Here is a 26,445-nt window from a genome sequence, read left to right as displayed (position 1 = left end):
TTAGGTGCATTAGGCACTGTGCAGCCGTTTGAAAAAAATTGGATACAAGATGTACAAGTCTGTAGAGTGCCCCTGGGAAACAAAGTTGAGTTTTCTTTTTAATTAAAGAAATAATGAAATTAATCTGGCTCCTAAGGGCCCCCCAATGTAAAAGTACAATGCATGACTTATGAGTATCTTTCCAATGTCTTAAAAATGTCTGCCGTATTTCACCAGTGTTGCTCTCCTCTTGATGCAGAATGGGTGATTCCGTAAGATTTTTCCTGACCAAACTAACATGGCTCCGTCCTCTCTTCAAGTCTGAGCAACACTGTGCTTGAGCCTGCAGTCATTTTAAGACATATACCAAGTAAACTCAGTGCTCACTGAGTAAACCAGACTCAGATTCCTAGCCTTGTGTTGCGTAAATCCAGAGCTCATTCCAAGCATCACACTGAGTAAATGCTGTGCCTATTCCAAGCATCACACTCAGTAAACCCAGCACTCATTCTGAGCTACTTTTTATATCTATAAATGGGTTGGTAACTCGCTTACATAGATCCAAGCCTCAGTCCAACCAAAATTCAATTCAAAATTAAAAGCTAAAAATGCAGCTTTTCTTTCAAGGCTGTGTGTGTTCATATGGTATGTTAAACAGTGCAGTCAGTCCAGCCTGTTCATTAGAATATTAAGACCATGTCCACGCAATTGTCAGAGAGGGCTAGTGAGAACATTTTGACAATTTCTTTATCATATTTTTGCTTTTTGTTATCTATTTAAACTTCACATTAGCTGAACACTTCACATAACACCTATGTTTAGTGTTGTACAACAAAATCAATATATCTAAATGTGTGTTCCCAGGAGCTTAAATTATTACTTCTAATAACTGGGTGACATTTGTTGAGGGCAAGGCAGGCACTTCTCCCTGCTAAAATCCTCAAAGTAAATGCGAATATGCAGCTATTTATTTGATTTCCTTCATTATAAAGGGCTGTGAAATGAAAGTATTGATATGGAGTCTACTCCAAACAAGTTGATTCTTTCACTCTGAAGAGTGTGGGGCTGGGGGATCAACCGTAGGTGAACAACTCTGAGAATTGAAATGTTAAAAGTGAATAAATTACATTTTGGATAGTTTTCTGTTTGCTTACCTGGAGCTGTGGTGCAGTGGAGACAATTCCAGCAAATAATAAGGTGTCAAAAAATGAACACAGAAATATTAATAAGAGTGTAGCATAAAAAATGTCAATTATCAGTTGTGTTATTAAGGCAGATATTTATATCTAATATGAATAAATAGAGGCTCTTTTATTCCGTTTTGTTATAATGTATTTTGCCCCCCAGCACCAGTCCTAAATGTCCGCTATTTAAGCATTGTTTAATATTTTATTTGAACAAAATCATGTTCTAAACTTTATTCTCCTCCGCTCCTACTAACTTCTTATATTTTGGTTGAAATAAAAAGGTGAAATTGTTAGGAAAACTGACTAATCAGGATTTTTTTCCTCTGTGAAAACTAAGCAGATAAAATCATTCTCCTATTGGTAAGTCTTTCTGAGGCTGAACTGAAGGACTTACACATTCAATTAACCAATATTACAATGAAACATTCAGTACAAAGGGGACATTACTGTCCTCACATATGATAAAAATGTATTAAAAATGAATGTTAATACATTAGTATGCACCATTTTTTTGGTTTCTTTATGACTTCCTATAAGTCATATTGAAAGATTTGACATGTAGTCTCACTGGCTGATCTGTTTCTAGAAGAAAAGTCTTTTTTAGAAAGTGTATTTTAGATAAATGACTACAAGTTAATCATTTATAAGGCTTTTTATTTCATTTAAGTATAATAGTGAGAAAATCAGCTAAGGTTAACCATTTTGCCGAAAAGCAGAGTCAGACAGAGGTTTTGGTCACATTTTAACTGAAAATAGAAATGCAGCACTTCTTGCTATGCCAAAAGGTTGCAGTCTTAAGCCGTTCAGTTTGTTTTTGAGAAAAGACAATCTAAGGGACTATATTTAAAAGAATGCCTGTCTTTTGGTTTGAAACTTTGTGAGGATGCAACACCTTTTGCTGTGATTCTGTTCCTTTTGTGCTGCACCTGCATCACATAATTGCATCAGAAGCTGGAGCACAGATATCTCCAGACATATTTATACCATGATTATGCAGCATTTCTTCCGAAATCAAGAGTATTAACAGGGAGTTTGTAACATTTTCTTTGGTAATAGTTTTACTCTCCTGAAACGTGGTTACTCTGTAGGTTGGAATATTGCTGTTATGATTTGATTGCATTCAGCGAGTGAGGTAAAGTACTGTTGTGTCAGCTCATCACTTTTTTCAGTCTTTAATGAAATCCCAGAAGGGTGTTGTGATAGTAAATTTGAAGATTGGGATTTGAAAACAGTGGGTAGTAATAGGTTATATTTACTCAAGCACATGTACATAAGCACATTATTGATAGGTATTTTTTCTGAATATGTGTAATACCGTGTCTAAAAGGCTTTGTTTACCATCTCGCCTATTCTGGAGAAACACTTCAGTGCACAGTCTTGTTGAAGCAGTAGAGTGAATAGACTAGGTGTGACTGAATAGGCTGAAAAAGCTTGTTTGTATTTCAGCTAAACTCCATGCTGTCTGGTGTGAGGCTGAGTAATACCCACTCCAACACTGTCATTTCCTAGCACTGTAATTTTCAAACCCTACCATCTCTCAAACTCTACAGTGTTTGCCTAATTGATAGGCAGATAAGACTTTTGGCTCCATACCCACCTTTGAAGTGACTACATTTTCAAACCCATAAGACAATACTCTTGCCCTGTGATCTGGGTCCTTGTTCAGCAATTCCTCTGCTTAGCCAGGGATTTTCTCTTATCTTTGTTGCCTGTCTGCTTCTAGAAGGTTTAAGAGCCAATCCTCTCTTAAGCTTCTTTGGACATTGTCTATTAAACTAGTCATATATTACCAGTTGCACATGCTTCCTCACCAGACCCAACTCCTGCTTATTAATTCAGCACTGAAGCCTATGGCCTTAGTTTTTTGTTTTTGTTTTTGTTTTGTTTTTTGTTTTTTGGTTGTTTTTTTTGCTTGTCAAGATTCCCTTCTGCACCTTTGTTTAAAAAGTTTCGCTATGTTCTCTAATAATATTTGTTGGATTAGCCAGACTGGATTATTAAACCCAGTTAATCCTGAAGGATTTTTCAGTTATTTGAAGGGAGTGATGAAAGTTGTGGTCTTTAATTGTTTAATCAATAGGCACTCAGACTGGTGTAGGATTTATCAGAGGCAGTTATGCAGGAAAGTTGACCAGAAAACAAAATGTTCAGTGTAATCATTCATTCATTCATTGTCTGTAAGTACTCATCCACTCTGGTCACAGTGGGTCCAGAGCCTACCCGGAATCACTGGGCGCAAGGCAGGAACACGCCCTGGAGGGGGCGCCAGTCCTGACGCTGGCACATTCACTCACACCTATGGATCTTTTGAGTTGCCAATCCACCTACCAATGTGTGTTTTTGGACCGTGGGAGGAAACCAGAGCACCTGGAGGAAACCCATGCAGACACAGGGAGAACACACCAAACTCCTCACAGACAGTCACCCAGAGTGGGACTTGAACACACAACCTCTGACTGTGACACTACCTGCTGCGCTACCGTGCTACCTCAGTGGAATCATGCTATTGTTAAGTCCTCTAGTCTATTTTTAGGTTGAACCATTGCTCTGTTGTGTCTTGTAAAATGAAGATTGTCAAATCTTATAAGGTTGTTTGATTCTGTAATGAAATATTCTAAATCAGTTTACAAAACATCATAGATGTTTTTTAGGTTTTGCATTTCCTTCATAGACCCTTTATATGACCATGTGGACTGGAACACAGAGAAATTACTTTGAGGAACACTTTAGCATTAGTGTAGAACACTATAGCATTTTGTCTGCTATTAGAAACCATATTTGCTGTGTCTTTTATAGAGAACCATTCAGTTACTCAGTATTTTTCTTAAATATGCAATTTTCATTAATTATTTGTTTTAAATTTCATTTAAACTTGCCCACTATAGATATTCTGTGTAAGCTACAGAAAAAAATAAATAAATACTTGAGATGCATCACAGTGCATAGAGAATCATTTCGTAATTGTATTGTTACAAATTGTATTTGGTTAGATGCCAAATATTGCCATTTCTGCAGTTTTTTAAATTTGAGTAATTGTTTGCTCTGGTCTTGTGTCAGTTACATTTTTTATTTTTCTAACTGACAACAGCTGACAGCATTGAGCCACAAAAAAGCAAAACACAAAAGAAATTATATCTTAATACATATTTAAGCTGATATTTTGCAGAAGTGTTTGTGAAAGAATTTAATTATTTGTTTAAAAAAAATGAAAAATGGCATGTCGTTGTTTGCATAGATCTTCCAGAATGGTAAGAAAGAGATGCATTAATCTGAGAATTGTAAATTCAGAAGATCATCTTCCATTGAGATTTAATGTACTGTTGTAGGGATTTTAACAGTGACAATGCCATCACAGTGGCAAGGTAAACACTGCGAGAGCAAGAAAAAGAAATCTTGAGAGAAACCAAGACTCAAAAAGCAAGAAGATAAGTATGGGTTATGATCAAATGTAAATAAAGAGACAAGATGAGCCTACTCATTACAACATTTTATTCGTCTTAAGTTAACAGCTCATTTTGAAGGAAGTATTAATTTACAATATTTAAGGTTTCACTGTTTGCCTCAGATCAGAAAGAAGGAAATCTCTTTTCTAAACTCTCATCCTCATTGCAGTATTATTTTCAGTCTTCCAGACACTGCACAGAGTTGATTTCAGGCTCTTCAGTTACACTGGAATGAAACATACTGACATTAGTCCTAAATAGCAGCCTACAATCATCTCGCTCTAAAAGTTCATTAGCTCATTACCTCAGAGCATCTTCCACTGCAGCGTGTGGAACATTTCCCAATTAACCTTTTAGGAGTGACACTAATTCACATATTTTCCACAAGGTTCATTTCATGCGCAATTAGAGACATGTCCCAATACTTTTGGCAGGGCTCTGCATATCATGCCAACATACAAATCCCTCTTTTCCCAAGCCTTCGTTTTGTTTAAAAGAGATTTATGCCTTTGAAAATCAATGATGCCACCTTCGTATTAGGCATCCGTCTTTGGCAATGAGACGTTTATTAGCTGACCCCCTTCTCCTCCCCATGAATCAGCAAAGCTCAGCCCTTACCATTCCGATCACTCCCCTGGGCCCTGCCAATCAGCCATCTTGTTTCCACTGTGATTTTGGTGAGTGGATATTCACTTTAATTCAGATCTGTACTAAAAAGAAGGACTGTTCCTCTATGCTTAAACAATGAGCTCTTTATTTAATTATTCGGTTATTTATTTATTTATTTACTTGCTTATAGAATTTAATGTGGCTTTCAGATATTTTTTAACAGAAATAGCCATGGTGTGTGCACTGCATTCTAATAGAATGTTTCCATTTCAGATTGAGTGCATTATTTAAAACACCACTTTAGTGCACTTAGGCTGTTTTTAAACCTATTTCATGTACCCTTTTCATTTGGCTGATTTTATTTCAAAGTGCCACAGTTATACAAGCACTAAATTATGGAAGTGGGTGTTCATGGATTGATGACAAATTTGGTGAAGACACAGGCCCTCTGTTGTATTTGCTTTTTGTGCCACTCATCATACCATAGATATTTCAACTCATCCTCAGTCAAGCGTCCAGTTTCCCAAAGGGCATTTAGCAAAAATAGCTAACAACATGTATTTATTTGTTTATATATTCATTTAAATATGATGTGTTCTAGAGTATTGGCTATGTTTAAAATTATATTAGAACAGAATCTCTGCCACTAGGTGTCATTTTAGTGATTCATTCCTAAATTAAAACAGAAGCATTTGAGAAAATGAGTGAAATCTTTGAAATCCCCTTTCAGTATTTCTTTCTGAACAGTTTAAATGTGTCAGTATTTTATGTGTTTTCTACAGTTGCTGTTTCACCTTATATCCCCTCTTAGCTCATGCCCTTGTTGTTTTACACCATTGTGGTCCTAAAAACAAAGTATTTCAAATATTAATTATACTATATTATGATTTGTGGCAAAGTTTCTGTTACAAATTTGAGCTTATATCAGACATCCCTATTTTCACATTTTCGTACATAGGCCCAGTGGTGCTGAATTTTCTCAAAAACACAGTGTACAGTAGTGGATGGCACGTTAAAAATGCTTGGTAAATACAGTATCAAGGTTGAAAAATTTTACAAGACTGCCTTTCAGAGGGCCACTGTTGGCCTGTCTAAAGAAATGAATATGAGGGCAGTGAGGCATTCAAGAAGAAACCTGGGGAGAATGAAGGAAAAATAAGCCTGACAACATCAGGCCTTACACCTTACAACTTAGTAGCAGTATATTTTAGGGCCTTGTTCAGCTGGAAGAACTCCCCCATTATTTATCCAGCCCTCTGTTTTGAGAATGGAAACTGCGTACTGTGTGTTTGTGTGTAAGAAAGGAGAAGAAAGAGAGAAAAGCGTGGGCACATGGGTATTGAGTTGTTTTGAGAGCGGAAGCATGGCTCATGAATATTCTCTTTGAATATTCAGCTCCCAAGATAAATCTCTCTCCACAAATCAAGGTGCACATAAGGTGCAGACAAGTTCCATCACAATTTGTTCACTTCTGAGGAGAAGGAAACAAAAGTATGCTGAGCAAAAATATGTTTGTTTGTGTTGTTTGAGAAGCTGGAATAATTACTATTTTTAAAGCAAGATGCTGGTCACTTGGGCCTCAAAGCCCTCATCTAATTGCTCACAGATATTCAGTTTTGCATGTTGAACTTGCATTATGGTAATGAAAAAAAAACATGGAATGAAATATAATGTTGTGAAGCAGCTGCACATGCTTTGGGGGCTTTGGAATTTGCCTCACTTATTGTGGCTGAATGCAGGCAAAACATTTGTCCCTAAAGTGTAGAGTATTTAAATTAATGGCAGAAGATTTAAGTAGTCAGACTTAACAAAGTTAACACCACGGGGTATAATGGAGATAACATATACGTATAATCAGATTCTGTTATGGAAAGCACATGTCAGAACCCTGCATTAAAGCAAATGCCTGTGTTTGGGTGACTTCTGCATTTCTCTCCTTGTACCAGACCTGGAGGATTTTAAAACCCAGAAGAGAAGTCCAGTGAGGGTCCGTGAGGGCCAGGGGGTTGTCCTTCTGTGTGGGCCTCCACCACATATGGGAGGTGAGTCATATTTCATCGTTTATTGGGATACTTTCATCATAAGGTGACATTGATGTTTTTTTCTTATACTTTTTAATATTTTTTACATTTTTAGAGCAACACCAGCAGATTTTTTTTAGCCGTCTCCTTTCAACATGATCAAGAATCTGGGTTAAACTTGCTGGTCATTGTGATGTAATCATGGGCAAGACACTTTCACATTCATCCATAACTTATAACTGCAACTTCTGAGCCCTTGCAGTATCATCAGCACAGAAAATATGGTTTGCACACATATATTATTCTGTTTTTATATATATATTCTAATTAATAAAGTGCCAAAGCTCAAATGTTGGAGCTGTGTCCAACTGTATCCAATGACAAAGCAATACCTGTGCATGCTCCAATATAACAATGAAATTAAACACAAAACAATAATAATTTTAACCTCAGTAGGAATGGCTAAAATTCATCTGAATAAAAGAAAGATTCCCCTTTTCACCAATACGTTAGCAGAAGAAATACCACAATTATTTGGAAATTAATCACACATGGAACATAAAAACAATTAATGGAATTAATTGAAATGTACAAATGCACAATTATTTTACTTAAGTGCATGTAGTTCATTACATGCAACTAATTACTAGACATTAAAACACAAACTAATTATTTCAAAATGAACTGAATTGGCAACTGGAATCCAACATGTGAGTCTTAAGTGATTTTAAATATGTCGGTATGCTTTGATCACATTAAGTTAAGACAGTGGTTCCCAAACCTTTCCTGCCATGCCCCCCTTTTGTAGATGAGAACATTTTCGCATCCCACTCACCGCCCCCCCCCCCCACACACACCCTTTTACCCCCATATTGACACATGCACAAATCTTTTACTTCCAAACTCCACTACTTATAGAAAAGAATAAAAATAATGGGATTGTGCTTAACATTCATTGTTAAACATATTTGCTCATAATCGCTTCCCTGCACAAAATATAAATGATAAAATATCTTCCTAAGAGAAAAAGCCTAAAACCTGCACATTCGCTCTGCAAATTTCACACATTTAATCCCCACATCCCTTCAGTGACTCATCATATTTACTTGATTTTTTTTTTGGAAGAGAAAACTCATCATCTGCTGCACATTTAGCTCCGAGAAACTTGTCCATCTTTTGCTAACAGTGCATTTTGAGTTAATATTTGTTTGATTGCACTTAAGAATCGAAAGAGAGGTACAGCCAACCCATAGGTATGGCAGTAGGACTAGTAATTAGAGTACTCTAGTATATTGTGTAATGCTTCTCTCGGTCTTTAAGTGCTTTTAATGTTTTTTTGGTTCATGTGCATCAGAGGTGTGTTTTTTTCCACTCTCAGAAGACCCTTGCAGCCCCCTGTGGCCTGACTTCGAAGCATGACCAAATAGCTAGGTTGAAATAATGATTTCCTGATGGGATCATTGAATTGCTTTCACGTTTGTCAGTCACTGCTCTCAACCGACAATTACAGTCCACCTCTACTAACTCATAACTGTTAAGTTTTGAAATGGCTTTTCAGCCTTGCTTCCATTGCAGTAAACACAAATTTTCCTATTCTTTCCTTACTCTCGATTTAACGCACCTAGTGGCAAGCTAAATTACTCTAATGTTAAATGTCATGCAAGGCCAACTTTTCACTTACTCTTGCCTGTGTATAGGTGTTTTGTAGTGTTTTTGTGAAAAGCACAGCCTGTGGTAACACTTAGCATGGAAGGAGGAGAACACTTAATAGCATTGCTTTAAAATTTCCTCTCAAGATCTTGACACTTACATCTAAATCTAAATATGCTAAAAGCTTCCCTCCGGTTAATAGCAACCACTCCACACAGTCATAAAACTGCTATTTCACCAAACAGAAGAATATGAAATTAACATATGTCAACCTGTCACCACAATAAGTGAACTTATTGGCTCCTAAGTTGCAAAACCTTGTAAGCATTTAAAACTGTCTGAATCACAAACTCAATCTCTGGTGATGCCACAGCCACGCATAGCCAGGAGGCTAAGAGAGCTTAATTGGCCTTACTCTCAGTTAATGACTTTCAGTTCTGCATAATAACAATGTCAATCATACTGTATGTATTTTAAAATGTTTAAAATAGCATCACATTAAATCAGGGGTCCTCAAACTTTTTAATCAAAGGGCAAGCTCACAGTTTTTCAGCCTTCGGGGGTCAGAGTGTAGCCAGAGGAAAAAACGTCTAGGAAAAAAAATGATATACAATGTCATGAATTCATAAATATTGTCAAATTAAAGTCATTTTTAGTCATTCTTTTTTTTTAAAGTCATATAATTTAAAAAATGTAATAGTGCACGTGTGTGAGCGCCCAGGGAATACTTCTTGCTAATAAGCGCAGATATTGAAACTCCAAAAGAGCTGGATTGAAGTGGCCCTAAAACACCATCATAGCTGATGGCACTGTCACTCAATACGAGACATGTTGCGAATGGCGTCTCAATCGCAGCCGCGTGTTGTGGTGTGGGTTCAGGAGGCCCAGCGTAGAGAACGAGATCTTAACTGTACCACATAGTCTAGATACTGATGGACTATCATGCAAAATGATAGTTAGGGACAATTCAGTAGTTACTGGATTGATATAGAGACAAGCCCATACCATTCATTCATTCATTATCTCTAACCGCTTATCCAGTTCAGGGTCGCGGTGGGTCCAGAGCCTACCTGGAATCATTGGGTGCAAGGCGGGAATACACCCTGGAGGGGGTGCCAGTCCTTCACAGGGCAACACACACACACACACCTACAGACACTTTTTGAGTCACCAATCCACGTACCAACGTGTGTTTTTGGACTGTGGGAGGAAACTGGAGCACCCGGAGGAAACCCACACGGACAGGGGGAGAACACACCAAACTCCTCACAGACAGTCACCCGGAGCGGGAATCAAACTCACAACCTCCAGGCCCCTGGAGCTGTGTGACTGCGACACTACCTGCTGCGCTACCATGCCGCCCCAGCCCATACCATCTCTACCCAAATCTACGATCTTGACCAGAAACATGCTTTGCTGCTGTAGTTAAAGGGGCCAGGCAAATGAAAGCAGCGTGCCGTAATTTGAAGACCCCTCCATTAAATGCTATGTGGAAGGCCATCGAAGCTTCACACTGCACAGTAAATGAGCTAGTGTTAAATCAACAATGTTAGCATTAAATTCAAGTAACACTAGGTAGTATTTTTATCATAAAATTACAGCTGCAAAGGAATAAAGTTTCTTTCAAGCTCAGCACTGCAGAAAATCCACTATGTACGTTTTCAAAGAAGGTAGGAAACCAACGCCATGGGCCGTAAAAGTGAACTAATATTTGTAACTTAAGAGGGAGCCCAGGAGCTAAAGAATCAAATCTTATGTAGTGTTCTTTTAACACAGTGAATACTAAAATGTAACAGTGAGTGCTAATTTTACGTTCAGAATGTTGATTTAACACTGGCAAATTTGTTTTAGGTCACTTAGGTTAAAGCTACCCAGTGCAGACCATTAATAGCTGAAATTATATAATTAGCTGTTGCTGTTCTCCTCCAAGTGTGTTGAATTGTCCACTTCACTCCCATCCCCCAAATCCAGAAAACTCATTTTTATGGGTTAAAGGAGACTTATCAAAAGAGATTTGTTAAAAAATAAGTTTTACTCTTTTAAGTTTTCTACTCCAGCAGCCACCAACATTTTTTGTAGTGTGCTTGGCCAATACATTTTACTACACAGGCATGATTTACTATCCTTGAGAAAAATACCCAGCTTATCCAACTAGCTTGACTTCACTGCTCCAGGTAGTCTCCCATTCATTCAGTAACCTCTCCTGCACTTTGTCTTCACCCCTTACCACAGCCCACTGAAACTGACGCCCACTGATTTCTGCCGCCTACTTCTGTAAGCATCGGATAACCTCCAGTGTGTATATGACAGTTACTTATAAGTCAACACCCACTCTAGACATTGTTCCTGTCTTGCTAACCACATGCAATATGGTTCCTTAAGTATCAAAGTGCATCCTCTGGCACTTTGTGTCACTTCTGATCAAAAAGCTTAGCGTGCGATGGGAAGTAGATACTCTAGCCGCGTTACATTAGTGGCCTGCCTGCCTTGTCCCCCCGCTGGCTTGATTACTGTGTTTAGAGCTTCACCTAATGCACTAGACCTTATTCTTCTAATGGATATAGACAGTTTTAAGCTTACTATAGCCTGAAATATCCTGTTTTTTTCTTCTGAGCCCATCAATGAAAATTGGACTGTACTTTGAAATACACTTTCCTTGCACAAACAAATTTGGGGTTTCGTTATTTGAAAGAGAAACATATGTTTTATTTTTTTTTTTTTACCACATTAAAGGAAAATTGAAGTATTTAATTGATTATTTACCCACTTTTGTATTTTACGACATATGCTACAGTCAAACCCCACATCAGCATCTAGTTCTATAACTTGATTTTTTTGTTCTGTAATCATAGCCATTTCTTTCAACTTTCCAAACATTTCTATTGAAAATTCTACACATATCTTTTATGTATTCTGCTGCCCTTGTGTGCCAAGGTCCTTATTAATATTTAATAAGTGAATTAGTGTCCTTTTGTTCTGTTTTTTTTTTCCTTTTTGTTTAAAATTATCTATACCTTTGGAGGAGATTGGCTTGAAAACTACAATTAAATATGCATAGGCTTGTCAGAACACAACAATGAATGTTTAATTAAGCTGAGATGATCGGGAAACTGCATGGATTTCATATGTTACGCAGCAGTGCCATTTATCAGACACAAAGTGCTTTACTACTTTACACTATCAACATATTCATTTGCTGCTACTTTCAGTAGGTTATAAAAAAAGTCTTAGAAATTGCGAGAAAAAAAACTATATTAAAAAGGATAGATGCACATGCGTAGAACTGCAAACTAATGTCTGCTTATATACACTACAAAAAAAAAAAAAAAACAGGAAAAATAAAGAGTATTTTGAAATAAAATGCATTAATAGGGATTTTGCTTCTCTTTAGAGCTCCAGTAACAGCTTCTACTGTCTTGAAAAGTCTTTATTCAAGGCTGAAACAATTCTGTGCAGACTTTTTGACATTCTGCCACAGCAGCTTTAGTGAGCTTAAGAAGTGACTTTGGAGAGTTCTGGGTCACAATCACCATCTCTTCTCAGTAGTGTGGGATGGAGCTTAGTCTCTATAGAATGCAGCTCCATTGCTTCAGTCCAGTTGTGACAGTCTACATTCCCCTCTAGCGTGCACAGTTAGCACTGAGCATGATAAACTTAAACTTGTCCAGCTGCTCCAAAAGGGTCCCTTTTTTGCATTTTTTTATGGAGGCCATACAAGCTGTGCCCACTTTTGATAATCTAAATGGGCATTTATTCATCATTGTAAAATGTACAATTGAATGTGCCTTCCACTTTTAATCCATCTTTGGTGTTCATTCACTCCCTCCACCACAGCTTAGGCCATAGCTGCCTGTGCATTTACAAAGGCTTCACATTAAACTGAATAACTCGGAACATTATAACTGGCCTAATTAAAAAAGTTTCCTCCAAAATAGGCATGGGGAATTTCCATCTGCATCACACATAGCTAGCACATTCATTTTTATTGCTGGTTGTGCTTGTTTTTAGTAAATAAATATCCACGTTTGATATTACACTGAGTGACAAGGAGAGGCATGGCCAACACGTACACCAGAGAGAACAAGGCCATTTATACACCCTTGGACGTCTGGCCGTAGGTGACTTTTGGGGTTGTAAATAAAGCCAGGAATCTCCCAACAACAGGTCCCACGCTTGAACTGCACAGTGAAGCTTAGATTTATTTCACAAGGCATCTGACATGGCGTTCTTTCAAACATTAAACAGTTTGTACTTCCTGATTGACATTTTTATTAGTGAAAGAATAGTGAAAGAATAGAGTGAATTTGTCATCTGATTCGTCCACAGACCAAACAAATGCCTCACGAATCCTAAACAATCTTTCCCTGAGGCTGGCACTGGTAGTCTGAAATATAAACAGCTTATTGTCCTAATGTTTGTTGCATGTCTTGGAGAATTTGACAGGCTTGCAATGTGTGGACTGCAGATTGCAGGAGTGTGCAAGTTAAAGGCTAAATAGATTGCGGAGTATTGCTCCATTTCTTTTAGCCATCATTCAGTCCATGGCTTTTTGGAACCGATGATGCTTCTCTTCTACTTGAAATGGATGGTGAAAACCACTAATGGACTAATGAACTCTGTGCCGCAGCAGTGCTTTTCTCTGTGTGGTCATACTGTCTTCTGTCTGAAACCAAATAATACATCTTAAGTGTTTGTGGCTGTTTGATTTTTGGCTGAGTGTTTAACACCTTCAGATTAATTTAACTTTACTGTTGTCAGGGAATGTTAAAACTGTTTTATGCTTTCATCCGTATATAATGCATATCATACATGTTGTTCAATAACTTAAATAATAATTGGAAGTTTATTAACTGGTGTGCATGCTGATAAATAACACTAAATAATAAAAATAATAACACTAAATCAATCTTTAAGCCATGTCAGCAAGTGCCATAGTAGAAAGCTCTATACATTTGGCGTATTGGACAAATTTGTACACAAAGCTAATATTATACTCAGTATCATCATTTCTGTTCCCACAGAACTGACATTCTCATGGATCTTCAATGAATATCCTTCATTTGTGAAGCAAGATACCCGGCGGTTTGTTTCTCAGAAAACAGGAAACCTGTACATCGCTAAAGTGGAGCCATCAGATGTGGGAAACTACACATGTGTAGTGACAAACATGGTGACCAAATCCAGAGTGCAAGGACCTCCCACTTCACTAGTTCTAAGAAGTGATGGTAATACTTTCTTCAGTTTGTCACATTTACTGTTCATGTACTTGAACACACTGCACTTTACTGACAAAAATGATTAGCAAACCTACACATGTTGATAATGTGAAAATACTGGTAGATCATAGGAAACATTAAACAATGCTGAAAATAACCTTGTGTGCCTTTCTCCCATGAAAGCCTTGTACAAAGGGATACATATTTTTTACCCTCGCCTCATTAAACAATGAATCAAGCATTAGAACTCAAATATCTATATACTTTATCATATCCCTACCCTATTGTAATGAACAGTTTTTTTTTGTCTCTTTTTGTCTTTTTTATTATAGGGATTATGGGTGAATATGAACCAAAGATTGAAGTTCAGTTCCCTGAGACCTTGTCTGTAGCTAAAGGGTTAACAGTTAAGCTGGAGTGCTTCGCCCTGGGCAAGTGAGTATATATGGATACAGTGGATGTATCTGCCTAATCACATACTTGCATGACATAAATCAGCACACATGCATAATGTATTATATAAACATGCTTTACACATCACAGGAAAGCATTTTGACTTTAACTTCTACTTATTCCATTTCCCCTGCAACCTTTTTTATTATTCTCTAAATACTTTACCAGTTTCTTTAAGGACCTAAGTGCTATTGGTTTAAGATATTTTGATGTGAGTATGTGTTGCACAGCTCTAAAATACAATCACATACACATATATGAACATACCTGGTCAAATATTTATTTATTTATTTTGCATAAATTATCTGCTAATTTAATGTTTAATTTCTACATGCTGCATTATGTTCACTGAAGTTGATACATGTTTATTTTAACTCAGAAAAGCTAAAAGGCAGGGGTTGCCAAACCTTTTCATGCATTTATGAATCTGTTGTATTTATTAGAGTTTTCTCATGTAATTGGCCTTGTTTTTTCATTATGGCTGTTGTATTCATTCTAGAAGTCTCCTTGCACTCAGTATACTAATGCTTGCATCATTGCTATGACAGCCTGAGACTACACATCAGTTTTGGTCACTTGTAACACACAATGTGGACACTCAGTCTAAAGTCTGCTTTAACAAATCTGATTTGCCCTGCTGTGTGAACAAATCATGTGTGTCTGGTCTTAAGCCCGGTTCCTACTATCAGCTGGAGAAGAGCAGATGGAGCAGCATTCTCCAGAAAAGTGGATGTTAAGAGAGATAGTGGTGTGCTCGAAATCCCTTACTTCCAGCAGGAAGACGCTGGCCAATACGAATGTGTGGCTGAGAACTTCAGAGGGAGAAACACAGTCAAAGGAAAGCTTGCTTTCTACGGTAGGTACAACAGTGGTAGAAATGTATGTTAATCGGCTCTCTCTTGGTGGCTATACAGATGTAGGATGTTGGTGTTAATTTATATGATAGCTATGTATTATTCTCCCAGTGTGAAGCATGTGTTATTTGAGAGAATGAACTTACACATTAGGGCAAAATCAACTTGACTTTTTCCCCACAGGCATTTTTTGTAAGTCTTGTCAGCTGCCTGTCAGCGATATGGCAGATTCTGCAGAAGTCAGTATTAGAATCTCATCCAGTTACAGCTTCTTTAGCTATGAAACATGAGCGATAGGTGAATCCACTAGTAATCTTCCTGAATAATTGCATTTCATATACCCCCACTGTTTGTGCGTTGTTGTTTATTCATTAAAAAATATGATAAGCATGTATTACATTCACACTAACTGTGTGGCAGCATGTTTTTAGAAGTCTGACGGCTAGGCTTCAGTTGAAAAAGACATCAGTAATTACTTTCAGAATATTTTCTAGTTTATTGAAATTGCAGGAAATAAATTGTCACACAACACATTCAACATCACATGTAACACGCATATGTCCATCTTTATTAGCAGTGTTGTAATAACCTCAGTGAGACATCAATACTAATACAATAACTAATGAACACAGTAAGCTGGGGTCTGACATTAATATCTATGCTGTCCTTAAGTGTTAATGAATGATTCACAGATCATTGCACAGCTAATTATAGTTTGATGACAACTCACTGATCAAGATAAACTCATTAATGACATAGATAGTTTAAGCTTATATAGAACCTTCTTTGTCTTCTATTGCTACAAGTGTTGCACAACATTTATACAGCAGATAACAATCTCTATAATCTATATTTCATGTGTGGATGATGGTATTATCCATAGGGCTATGAGTCAATTGAAAAACATTATTAGTTTATATGAATGGATATTTTACAGTTACATATTCTTTATATGTGGGACTCTTTTAGTTCTTAACATGGATTTGTTGTAATATCTCAGCAAATTAATTTCTCTATTCTGTTTTCTCCACATAAAACCATATACGTGATGTAAAGGGTTTTGTGCAATAACTCCATATAATTTATTTAGTGTTAAAAAGACCTCAAGATGATTAATACTGTTTCTGGAGGCATTTTCTCATTGGCCCTGGGACTTCAAACTCCCAGCTTTGTGATGATTAAGTGAAACCCGAACCAAATGTTTAGAAAGCAGATCATTGAGCACAATGGTTATGCATACAAATGTTATATAATGAATAATTTTTAAGTCAATAAAATGTTCCCAGTTTGGCAACTGTTCAGAATATCTTAAATAAACATGTGTTACATTAAGTTGCGTTACATGCAAAAACCAAAATGCAGAAAATGGAAAATATCAGTTTTATAGGTTTAAGCTGTAAACATGTAATGGCCAAATGAAATGTCTTAATAATTCGCGACTGCTGATGTATAACTCTTAGCCCTGATATTAGCAGATTTCAACAGTGAATGTATTTACACATTGACAATTGTGTGTCATTTGTTCAACTCCAGCTCCTCCTCATCTGTTGGAGAGACCACAGGACACACAGAAGCCCATCGATGAGTCTCTACTATGGGAATGTAAGGCCACTGGCAAACCCAAACCCTCATATAAATGGCTGAAGAATGGGGAACAGCTGGAGGCATTTGAGGTGGGTGAAATAAATGCCTGATGGGGATTTAGTGCTGGGTGTGCAGCAGTTAAACACTTATCGAAAATTTGCAGTTTTAGTAAGAGGACCCAGCCAACGGTTAGCTTACAAATGACTGAAAATAAAACATAGCATTCTAAGTTTAATATGATAGAAATTTTGGTTTAGAATGACAGTTCTGACAGATGGAATTTGGAAAATATTATCAGTAAGACTTTCAAGTCCCACTCCGGGTGACTGCCTGTGAGCAGTGTTCTCCCCATGTCCGTGTGGGTTTACACTGGGTGCTCCGGTTTCCTCCCATGGTCCAAAAACACATTGGTAGGTGGACTGGTGTACGTAGGTGTGAGTGTGTGAGTGAATGTCTAAGTGTGTGTCGCACTGTGAAGGAATGCTGCCCCCTCCAGTGTGTGTTCCTGCCTTGCACCCAGTGATTCCGTGTGGGCTCTGGACCCACCGTGACCCTGAACATCACAAACTTTCCCATTAGCCGAGCCATCTCCTAGAGTAGTGAAATGTGCTGCAGGTTCAGTTCTAATGTTCATGTTTGCCGTAGTTCATCTAACGAACCAATATAATAGGCTGGCAACCAATTGGTTTCACAATGTACAAAACCAGCAAAAGTTGTTTCAGTTTGGGGCTGTAAAGTAATATTAAAGTCCATCTATGGATGGGCTGTGGATTAAATTTTACAAGTGCCCTGCTGAAAAAGAGTCTTTTACTTTTTAAAATCATTGGATTGTGTTAAAATCCATATAGGGCTTTATTTTTCCTTACATTAAGGTTTCACTTTCCATTTTGAAATCAATGACAGCAGCCATATGCTAGTGTAGGACCATACATTTCCTCTCATTTAGTCTTTGCTTGTAAAGAAAATAAATTCAATCAAATTATGATCAGGCACCAGACTAAAACTAATAACAGGTGAAGTGCACAACATTGATTACCTCACTATAATAGTTTCTATCAGGTGGTGGGGTATACTAGGCAGAAAGGAAACTGTACCGTTCTTGAAGTTGATGTGCTGGAGGCAAGAACATTTGGCCAGCATAAAGATCTTTGCGAGTGCGACATGGTGATGGTCATAATATTTCAGTCAGAGCATTTACAAGATGGCGAGTCTTGTGGGTGTTGCCAGTATGCTGTGGTTAATACCAGTGAATGGGCATCCAAGGCTCATTGATGGGTATGGGGAGTGAAGGCTAGTCCACCTTAACTGACCTCGCAGAAGAGCTAACTGCTGAAAAATGTAATGTTAACTATGATGGAAAGTTGTTAGAACACAGTGCCCATGGACCTTGCTGCATGCGGAGCTATGTAGGTTATAGGCTGGTGGTAAAATTACCAGATGGTAAAATTTATGCCATCATAGGGTCTACAGCCTATTAAGCTGAAAATAGAAGAACTTAATCATTTAGTCAGTTAGTGGCTCTGCATTGCAGCCCACTACCTTACGCAATGGTAAGGGTTAGTAAGCTGCATTGCATTGCATTTAATTGTTTATCAGTTAATGCTTTAATTGCTATTTATTAATGCTATTTTTTTCCATTCAGGGTTACAATATTTTAATTTGTGCCTGAACACAAGCTTCTATGCACATCTCTAAATCCTAAAATGAACATCCACAGGTCAAACCACCCCTAAGTTGTCTTTAAATAGAAAAGTTGTATTTTTCTGCTTGTTGGGAGTTTTGCTTAATAAATTATGGCAAAAAAGAATCAGGTTTTGAACTAATTGACAGCAAATGAACGAGTGTCCAGACTTGCCTGATTTTGTTTCTCTGGTTCCACTTTCTCATTTCCTTCATGGCACAAGTGTCACAGGCATAATAACAACAAATCGCAGGGAGCAAAGTAGCTTGGACTAGATATAAGTAATGAGATTTCTTAAGAGGACATTATTTCAGCAGACTCTTATCTTTCTGAAGCCTCCTCATTAGCTGGAGACTGATTTCACCTGAGGTAAATTTGACAGGTTATATAAAGCTGCTGTTTTGGCCTCATTCAAGGCTGTCTGTGAGACCTGGTCATATGTTTCCACCCGACTGAACTAAGGTTAATATTAGAGATATATGAGATAAATCAGACACTGACCAGAGGAGGGTTAAAGCAGTTGATGAGATTCTAGATACAGCCAAGCAGTATAAGGTGCCATTCCTTGGACACATACTAGTGTCTTAGCCACAATGACTTGAATAGACAAAATATTACAAATTATATTCATAGTGGATATTACCTTTTTTTTTTGCATGGTAACATTCAAGTTTTGTGTTCTGATACTAGGAGGGATAAGTCTGGGGTTAACAGGGGTTATCTGGAAACTCTGAAAAGGTAATATTGTAAACTCCCAAAACTCCATACTAGCATACTTCACTCACACACTCACACCTATGGACACTTTGTAGTCGCCAGTCCACCTACCAACGTAGGAAACTAGCACACCCGAAGGAAACCCATGCAGACATGGGGAAAACACACCAAACTTCTCATAGATAACTGAGATGGGGATTGAACCTACAACCCCAGGTCCCTGGCGCTATCTGACAGCAACACTACCTGTTGCACCACAGTGCAACTGCCTTTATGGTGTTTTCAAAAGCTATTATATTTGGTGGGTCTTTATTTGGCTTTGTCTGGGGAGGAAAATAATCTCAGTATTTTCATGTTTAAAGAGATGCAAAGGGAGGCCTTTCGGCATTGCTTGATGCTCTTAATAACCCCTTGCATATAATAAAGGCACTGATGAAGGCTGGTGTACATACAGTAGCATTTGTCTCACTCACTTTGGGAGATAGCTAACATATACTCCACTCTGTGTGCTAGGCTGTTCTCTATTAATGAGCTATGGGGTTACCATTTAGAAAATGTCACCATCAACTGCCACAGCATTTAATCAATCTCCACACCAAAGGTCACCCATGTAGTGAATAGCAGAGAGGAAGGATTGTCATTTGTTATTGCTCATTACAATGAACAGACCCACCTTCACTTTCTCAGCCTTTCGCTCTGTCTCTCTCTCTCCTGTGCTTTGGATATGTGCCAGCAGTCTGGCTTTTCCTAAAGAGCTGTCAGCTCCAAATATCATGTGGGTGAAACAAGATCAAGAGGCCATTGTCTTGCAAGTTCTTTCTTTTACACCTACTCCTGAGCTCGCCCAGATTTTCCGCACAGTTCCCCACTTCTCTAAAATGCTCTCCTCAGCAATATCACTGTAGAGACTATTCCTTTGGCGCAGTGTTTGTGATGTCTGTTCAGGTAGGCAGCTTAATCAGTCTCCTACTGCTCGCCAGGGTGCACAAATGCTGCTCTCCCATCGTGGTGAAAAAGTGCTGATTTCAGGGCAATGTCATGCCTAATTAATTACCACCATAAAGCTGATCCATGACTCCATTTGTCTTCTCTGCCAAAGGCAATACTGATGTTCCCTGTGGTATCCAGCCCACATGCTACATATATGAAAGAGGGGTGTGTGGAGCCGTTATGTGGGCTAACACTCAGGTCACTGAGGATCAGTTCACATTAAAATGTACACATTTATGGCATCACAAGCACAAATTGCAGTAAATAGTTAACTGGACTGTGGAGTGGTAGATCAGTGGTTCACATGTGCATTTTTAAACTTTTATTTTAAGGATTCTGAAGAATCTGGCCTTCTTTTTGAACTGCTGCTTAAACAACTCCACACACGTGGAGGAGAACACTAATTGCCCTTTTTTTCATGTTATCTAACATTTGCCTTTGGCTAGATGTGTGCTTAGATGTGTTGGTCAAGGGAGGATCATCCTAAACACTGCGAGAAAAGCAAGACAAAAAAAGTAATGCCCTTGATAACCCTTTGGAGTCTGTACCCTCTATGGAGTCCATGAAGTGCATTAAAATTTGAATTGCTACTCCATATATGAATGCCTTGTTCCCCATACATCTCTACAATGATGTGTGAGGACTCATATTAAGGGTCTCTTCTGAGGACCACATTTTGATGAAAAATGACTGCCAAAAACATGGATTGCTCCACATTTTCTTGTTGCTAATGCTTGCAGATCAATGACAGACTGCTCTACCGTTTCTCTTCAGCTAAACTCTCAACACATTAATATTGCTGACTGACAAAGAAGAGATACTAAATCACTGGCTCCGTCTGGATGTGCTCTGAGAGACTGTGACTGAGCATTTGCAAAAGGAGGGGGATCAAACCAAAGAGAATGGAGAAATCTAGTACATGGACTTGGTTATTTTGGCATGGATTAACACAAGGATGAAATTATTAGGGCAATACAAAAAAACAAAATGCACAAACTCAGTTCTAAAATAAATAAATAAATAAATAGTTGTGAATTGTACATCTACCCTGACCTGTGCTGAAATTAAGATAATGCACAGAAAATAAATTTTTCTTTTCAGCTTCATTATTTTGGTTATTAGTTTATATTTTTGTAAATAGGCGGCACAGTGGCGCAGCAGGTAGTGTCGCAGTCACGCAGCTCCAGTGACCTGGAGGTTGTGGGTTCGATTGCCGCTCCGGGTGACTGTGTGTGAGGAGTTGGTGTGTTCTCCCCGTGTCCACATGGGTTTCCTCCGGGTGCTCCGGTTTCCTCCCACGGTCCAAAAGCACACGTTGGTAGGTGGATTGGCGACTCAAAAGTGTCCGTAGGTGTGAGTGTGTGAATGAATGTGTCTGTGTTGCCCTGTGAAGGACTGGCGCCCCCTCCAGGGTGTATTCCCGCCTTGCGCCCAGTGATTCCAGGTAGGCTCTGGACCCCCGCGACCCTAAATTGGATAAGCGGTTACAGATAATGGATGGATGGATGGATGGATGGATTTTTGTAAATATAAAGCATTTAGGCATCACAGTGGTGCAGCAGGTAGCGTCACAGTCACACAGCTCCAGGGTCCTGGGTTTGTGGGTTCAAGTCCCACTCCAGATGACGGTCTGTGAAGAGTTTGGTGTGTTCTCCCCGTGTCCAAATACACACATTGGTAGGATTGGTGACTCGAAAGTGTCTGTAGTGGTGTGTGTGTGTGTGTGTGTTGCCTTGTGAAGGACTGGTGCCCCCTCTAGGATGTGTTTCCACCTTGCGACCAATGATTCCAGGTAGGCTCCGGACCCACTGTGACCTTGAACTGGATAAGTGATGACAGACAATGAATGAATGAGTGAATAAAGCTTTCATCAATTTAAAATGTTGGGAAACAGGAGCAGATTTAAATATTGTGAAATACTCAAAAACCAAATTATGTCATTTTTCATGGGTATTAAAACAGCATCCAGGAAAGTCCTAGTTGTAATGATAAGCTGAGGCTCACTACTTTGCCAGTAAATTAATAATCTAACAATGCAAATTGAAATTTGACCGTTAACACCCAGTACAGACATGCAGTTGAAAACTTGTACAACAGAAGGATGGCCTAAAAATCAACTGCAAGACTGGATCAGATGTGTCCTAAGTCCCTAGACCATTATTAAATGTTGATCAAATGTAAGGTGATGTAACACAGTGATAAACATGACCCTGTCCTATTTGTTTTGTGTTGCACTTGTATTTTATAAATTTGTAAAAAGCATGTATTTACCAAAAGAAATCTTCATAAGGAAACATCAAATGTTTTTTTCTAATTAAATAAAACTGAATTAATTAATCACTGCTTTCCCATTTTTTTATGTGCATATCATATGAGGTCCCATTTCACATTTTTTGGAGCTAATTTCACATACTGTTATCATATTAAGAGCCTCTTCTGAGGGCCATAATCTGATGCAAATGCAAGAATTGCACCACATTTCAGAGTTATTGCAGAACAAATATGTTTACATCCCCCTATACCAAATTATTCACATCAATATTCAAAAATATTCACATTAGACAGATATTGATCTGATTTGATTTTTCAGTTCCATATTTGATGATGCTGGGCTACAGCACTAAAGTATCTGGACTTCATATATTCTATATTTTTAGCCCTCTACAAGTACATGTTCAATTTCTCTATGATTATGATCTATATGAATCATGTACCAATTTGTACATTTTATAAAACTAGAAAAAATGATTGAATGGGGTGGTTTCTCACCCTTCCAATGTAAGTTACATAGTGCAGTTTCTGCAGTGCTGAGTCTGGAGTAGCAACAACAGACGTTCTATTTTTCCTATTACTTGTCAATGGAGCATCACAATGATTTTAAAGCTGCAATTTACGTTAAAAATTCGACCTAGAGTTCCTTTATGGAAGCTTCAAAATGAGCTCTCACTATAAGTGGGATGCCAGCAAAGTTCTAAGGCCAGCATGCATCTGCTCCATCTTCTCTCTATTGCTAAACTAAATGGCAGGAATTAGGATATTTTGAGCACAAGTAATAATTTGGTAAATCGTCAGGATAATTAAGAGGCTGCCCAGGCACTGTGACCTGTTGTGTGTCACGTGGCTGATCTCAGATTGAACTGGTGTCACTGGGGACAGGCACAACTAAATGGGCACATGTGTCTCTCTTGCTAACCTGAATGGTGTTCACAGCAGGCTGTTTATATGTTTGCAGGATAGAATCCAGGTGGTTAATGGGGCGTTGTCCATCAGCAGTCTCACTCTGACAGATACGGGAATGTATCAGTGTGTGGCAGAGAACCGATATGGCAGAGTATTCACCAATGCTGAGCTGAGAGTCATCGGTAAGAGCATAGTGTGCCTTACTTCAGTACTAATATCATTTCTAAGCTAATATTACAAATAAAACTTTTTGGATACTTGCCCATTTCTTCTGACATAAAGGATTGGTTATTAGTTACTTTTTGCTGCATTGTTTGCAGCAAATCAGCTTCTACATTTCTGGATGTAGTAACACTCACAGCAGTGTTTCAAAATATAGTCTAAAATATAACCAATGGAGTATGAGGTATTACTGAATGAAGGGGGGTACAAACTTTCTTTGTATTCCAATTTCTGCAGAAATAATGTGCAATTTATTTCTTAAACGTTTGACAATTAAGTCTTAATACCACCATAAAATAAAAGCATCTCTTTAGTGTATAAGGATTTATGAAACCTTTTTAAATGTTGACTTACACTTTGTGATGTACATTTCTGTTTTGCTTCATGTGTACCTCATTCGACTGAAATGTATGTATATATATATAAACTTTGCATATCACAAACCCTTAGATATTGAAATGGAAGTGTATTGTGGCTCAAATATAATAATATCATAATATGGAGGCTGTAGTGACTCATGCCTCTTTTAATGTAAAGATTATCGTCACTTATCTGTTTAAAGCAGGGACTTCTAACTCTCATTCGGCCATTTTAATCTCTTTCAGACTTCAGCTCTTACCCTCGCCTAATTCACTTGGTTCAGTTCATCAGGACTGACATGCACATCTAAATATAATGATCCTCAGTATGAGGTTGGAGTCAGAATTAAACACTGCAGGAGGCCAACTGTCTGAAAAACACTGGGTAGTTTGGAAAAAAATTGGCACTCTTGAGCAGAATAACTTGTGACACTGCAAAAGATCAAACCTATCGTTGTCATTCAGATTAAAGGCCCTGGAATTCTGCTTCTTTTTAAAATGCTAAGCTTGGTGCCAATTAAATCCGTGAAGCCTTTTCCTTACTGCCATCATTTCCCAACATAATGGTAGCTTTGAAGGTGATCTGGAAAAGGCCAGGATTTCTCCTGCATGCTGAAATCGTCATGTGGCTATGACAGTTTCCCTCTTCACACACTTTGCATATTTTAAATATGTGTGCAGCCCTGGTTCCTCAGCATGCATCTAAAGGGAAGAGAGGCTTCTTCATTGAGCGTGTCCTGAAAAAGACATCCTTAGTGTGTATTTGTGAGAAGAGAATCAGCAAGAGAAGCTTTTCATTACAAGTGACTGCCAGCTGTCTATCCAAGCCCTTGCAATAATTCAGTTTTTTCAGTAATCATGAGTATCTAAGTCTCTCTCTCTCTCTCTCTCTCTCTCTCTCTCTCTCTCTCTCTCTCTCTCTCTCTCTCTATCTGTCAGCTGTGGCTCCAGACTTCTCAGACAGCATTCTGAAAGCACAGACGCTGGCCCGGCAGGGTGGGGATGTGCTCATCGAGTGCAGACCCAGGATGTCTCCTCGTGGAATGATATCCTGGAGGAAAGGAAAAGAGGCCCTGAGAGAGAGCCACAGGTAACAAATGCTGTCCAATGTACTTTATTCTAAATCTGACATTGAAGGATTAGGTGTGCTGCTGGCCTTTCAAAAATGTGTGATATGAAATGTAACTGCTTTGTAACCGGCTCAATCTCACACACATTCATTTTTAGCAAGCAAAAACTTCCCCACACATGGGCACCTTTGGCAGTAAAATAGCGGGTGATCCATTATAAGTGCAGTGCTTTACATCAGTGACACTGTCTGCCCATGATTTCTTACATTATTTGAAAATAAATGTCTTTCTCTCAAATGAGCATTAGGTAGAATTTTTGCATTAAAAAGGGGTAAACAGTCTGTCGTTGCTACTCTGGGGGGCTCAGCACTGCAGAAGCTGCACTATGTAACTACTGGGGGAGGGTAGGAAACAACCAGCCCACCCCTCTGCATTCCCCTCTCACTTCCTCTCCCAGTTGATTTCAGGACAATGCTCCAACAATGAATTACACTCTGCAAATATAGGGGGGGTTCAGGAGAAAAGATTGCATATCTTACAAAAAAAAAAAAAAACATTCCAAAGTGTTATAAAGTTTTGTTCTGGTGACAAAAGGTTTGATAAATCAGCAGCAATGTGATCCAAGCTGCTGTAGTGGTTAAAAAGCTTTGTCATGATAAGAATGCCGAAATGTGACTGATTATAAATGGAATTCATAAATTAATACGGTTAATACGATTTCATTCACATTATTTTTAGCTTTGGCTAAGATATTAGTGAACCTATCCCTTTAGTCAACATCAACAGTAACCCACCCCCACTTTGGTAGTTTATGTCCTTGGTCATATTAAACACTTTTGTAACATTAGGGTTCCATCAAAATATTATGAATATTGCCAAACTCACAACTACCTTCTGATCTTTTTATTATGTCACCATGCACAAGTGCTTTACCTTTTTCTTTCACTAACTCCTCTCATCAGAATAGTATTCAGCTAACAGAAGGACTTTATACAGCGTTTCACTCAGAAAAATGTCATGAGATTGAAGGAAAGTTTTAAATATTACTGCAGCAATCAAATAGTGACAGGTTCAAATTAATTACCTTAATTACCTGTCACTGCAAATTGCTTTAGTTAAGAAAACCCTGTGTTTAACTCATCTTACAGAGGTAGGTGTATGATGCCTTTAATAAATATTTAAACATCAATTTACTATCTGCCAGATTTGGTACATGTATTTTAGGCCATC

At 38.2% G+C, this 26,445-nt stretch overlaps 1 protein-coding gene across 1 annotated transcript in view; it reads left to right on the top strand.

Moving 5' to 3' along the window:
• The window catches only part of cntn3a.1 (contactin 3a, tandem duplicate 1), an 85,885-nt gene that overhangs the window by 43,614 nt on the left and 15,826 nt on the right, over window positions 1-26,445 (top strand). Inside the window, exons 5-11 of the mRNA XM_066670454.1 lie at window positions 7,165-7,260; window positions 13,911-14,114; window positions 14,438-14,540; window positions 15,230-15,414; window positions 16,946-17,085; window positions 23,617-23,746; window positions 25,085-25,235. Of these exons, the coding sequence (XP_066526551.1) occupies window positions 7,165-7,260; window positions 13,911-14,114; window positions 14,438-14,540; window positions 15,230-15,414; window positions 16,946-17,085; window positions 23,617-23,746; window positions 25,085-25,235 (1,009 nt within the window). The remainder of the gene's footprint in view (window positions 1-7,164; window positions 7,261-13,910; window positions 14,115-14,437; window positions 14,541-15,229; window positions 15,415-16,945; window positions 17,086-23,616; window positions 23,747-25,084; window positions 25,236-26,445) is intronic.

The sequence above is a fragment of the Hoplias malabaricus genome, chromosome 5 (assembly GCF_029633855.1).
Source record: "Hoplias malabaricus isolate fHopMal1 chromosome 5, fHopMal1.hap1, whole genome shotgun sequence".
NCBI classification, from domain to species: domain Eukaryota; kingdom Metazoa; phylum Chordata; class Actinopteri; order Characiformes; family Erythrinidae; genus Hoplias; species Hoplias malabaricus.
Note: the sequence above shows the minus strand (reverse complement) of the source record. Positions and strands in the feature narration are given on the sequence as shown.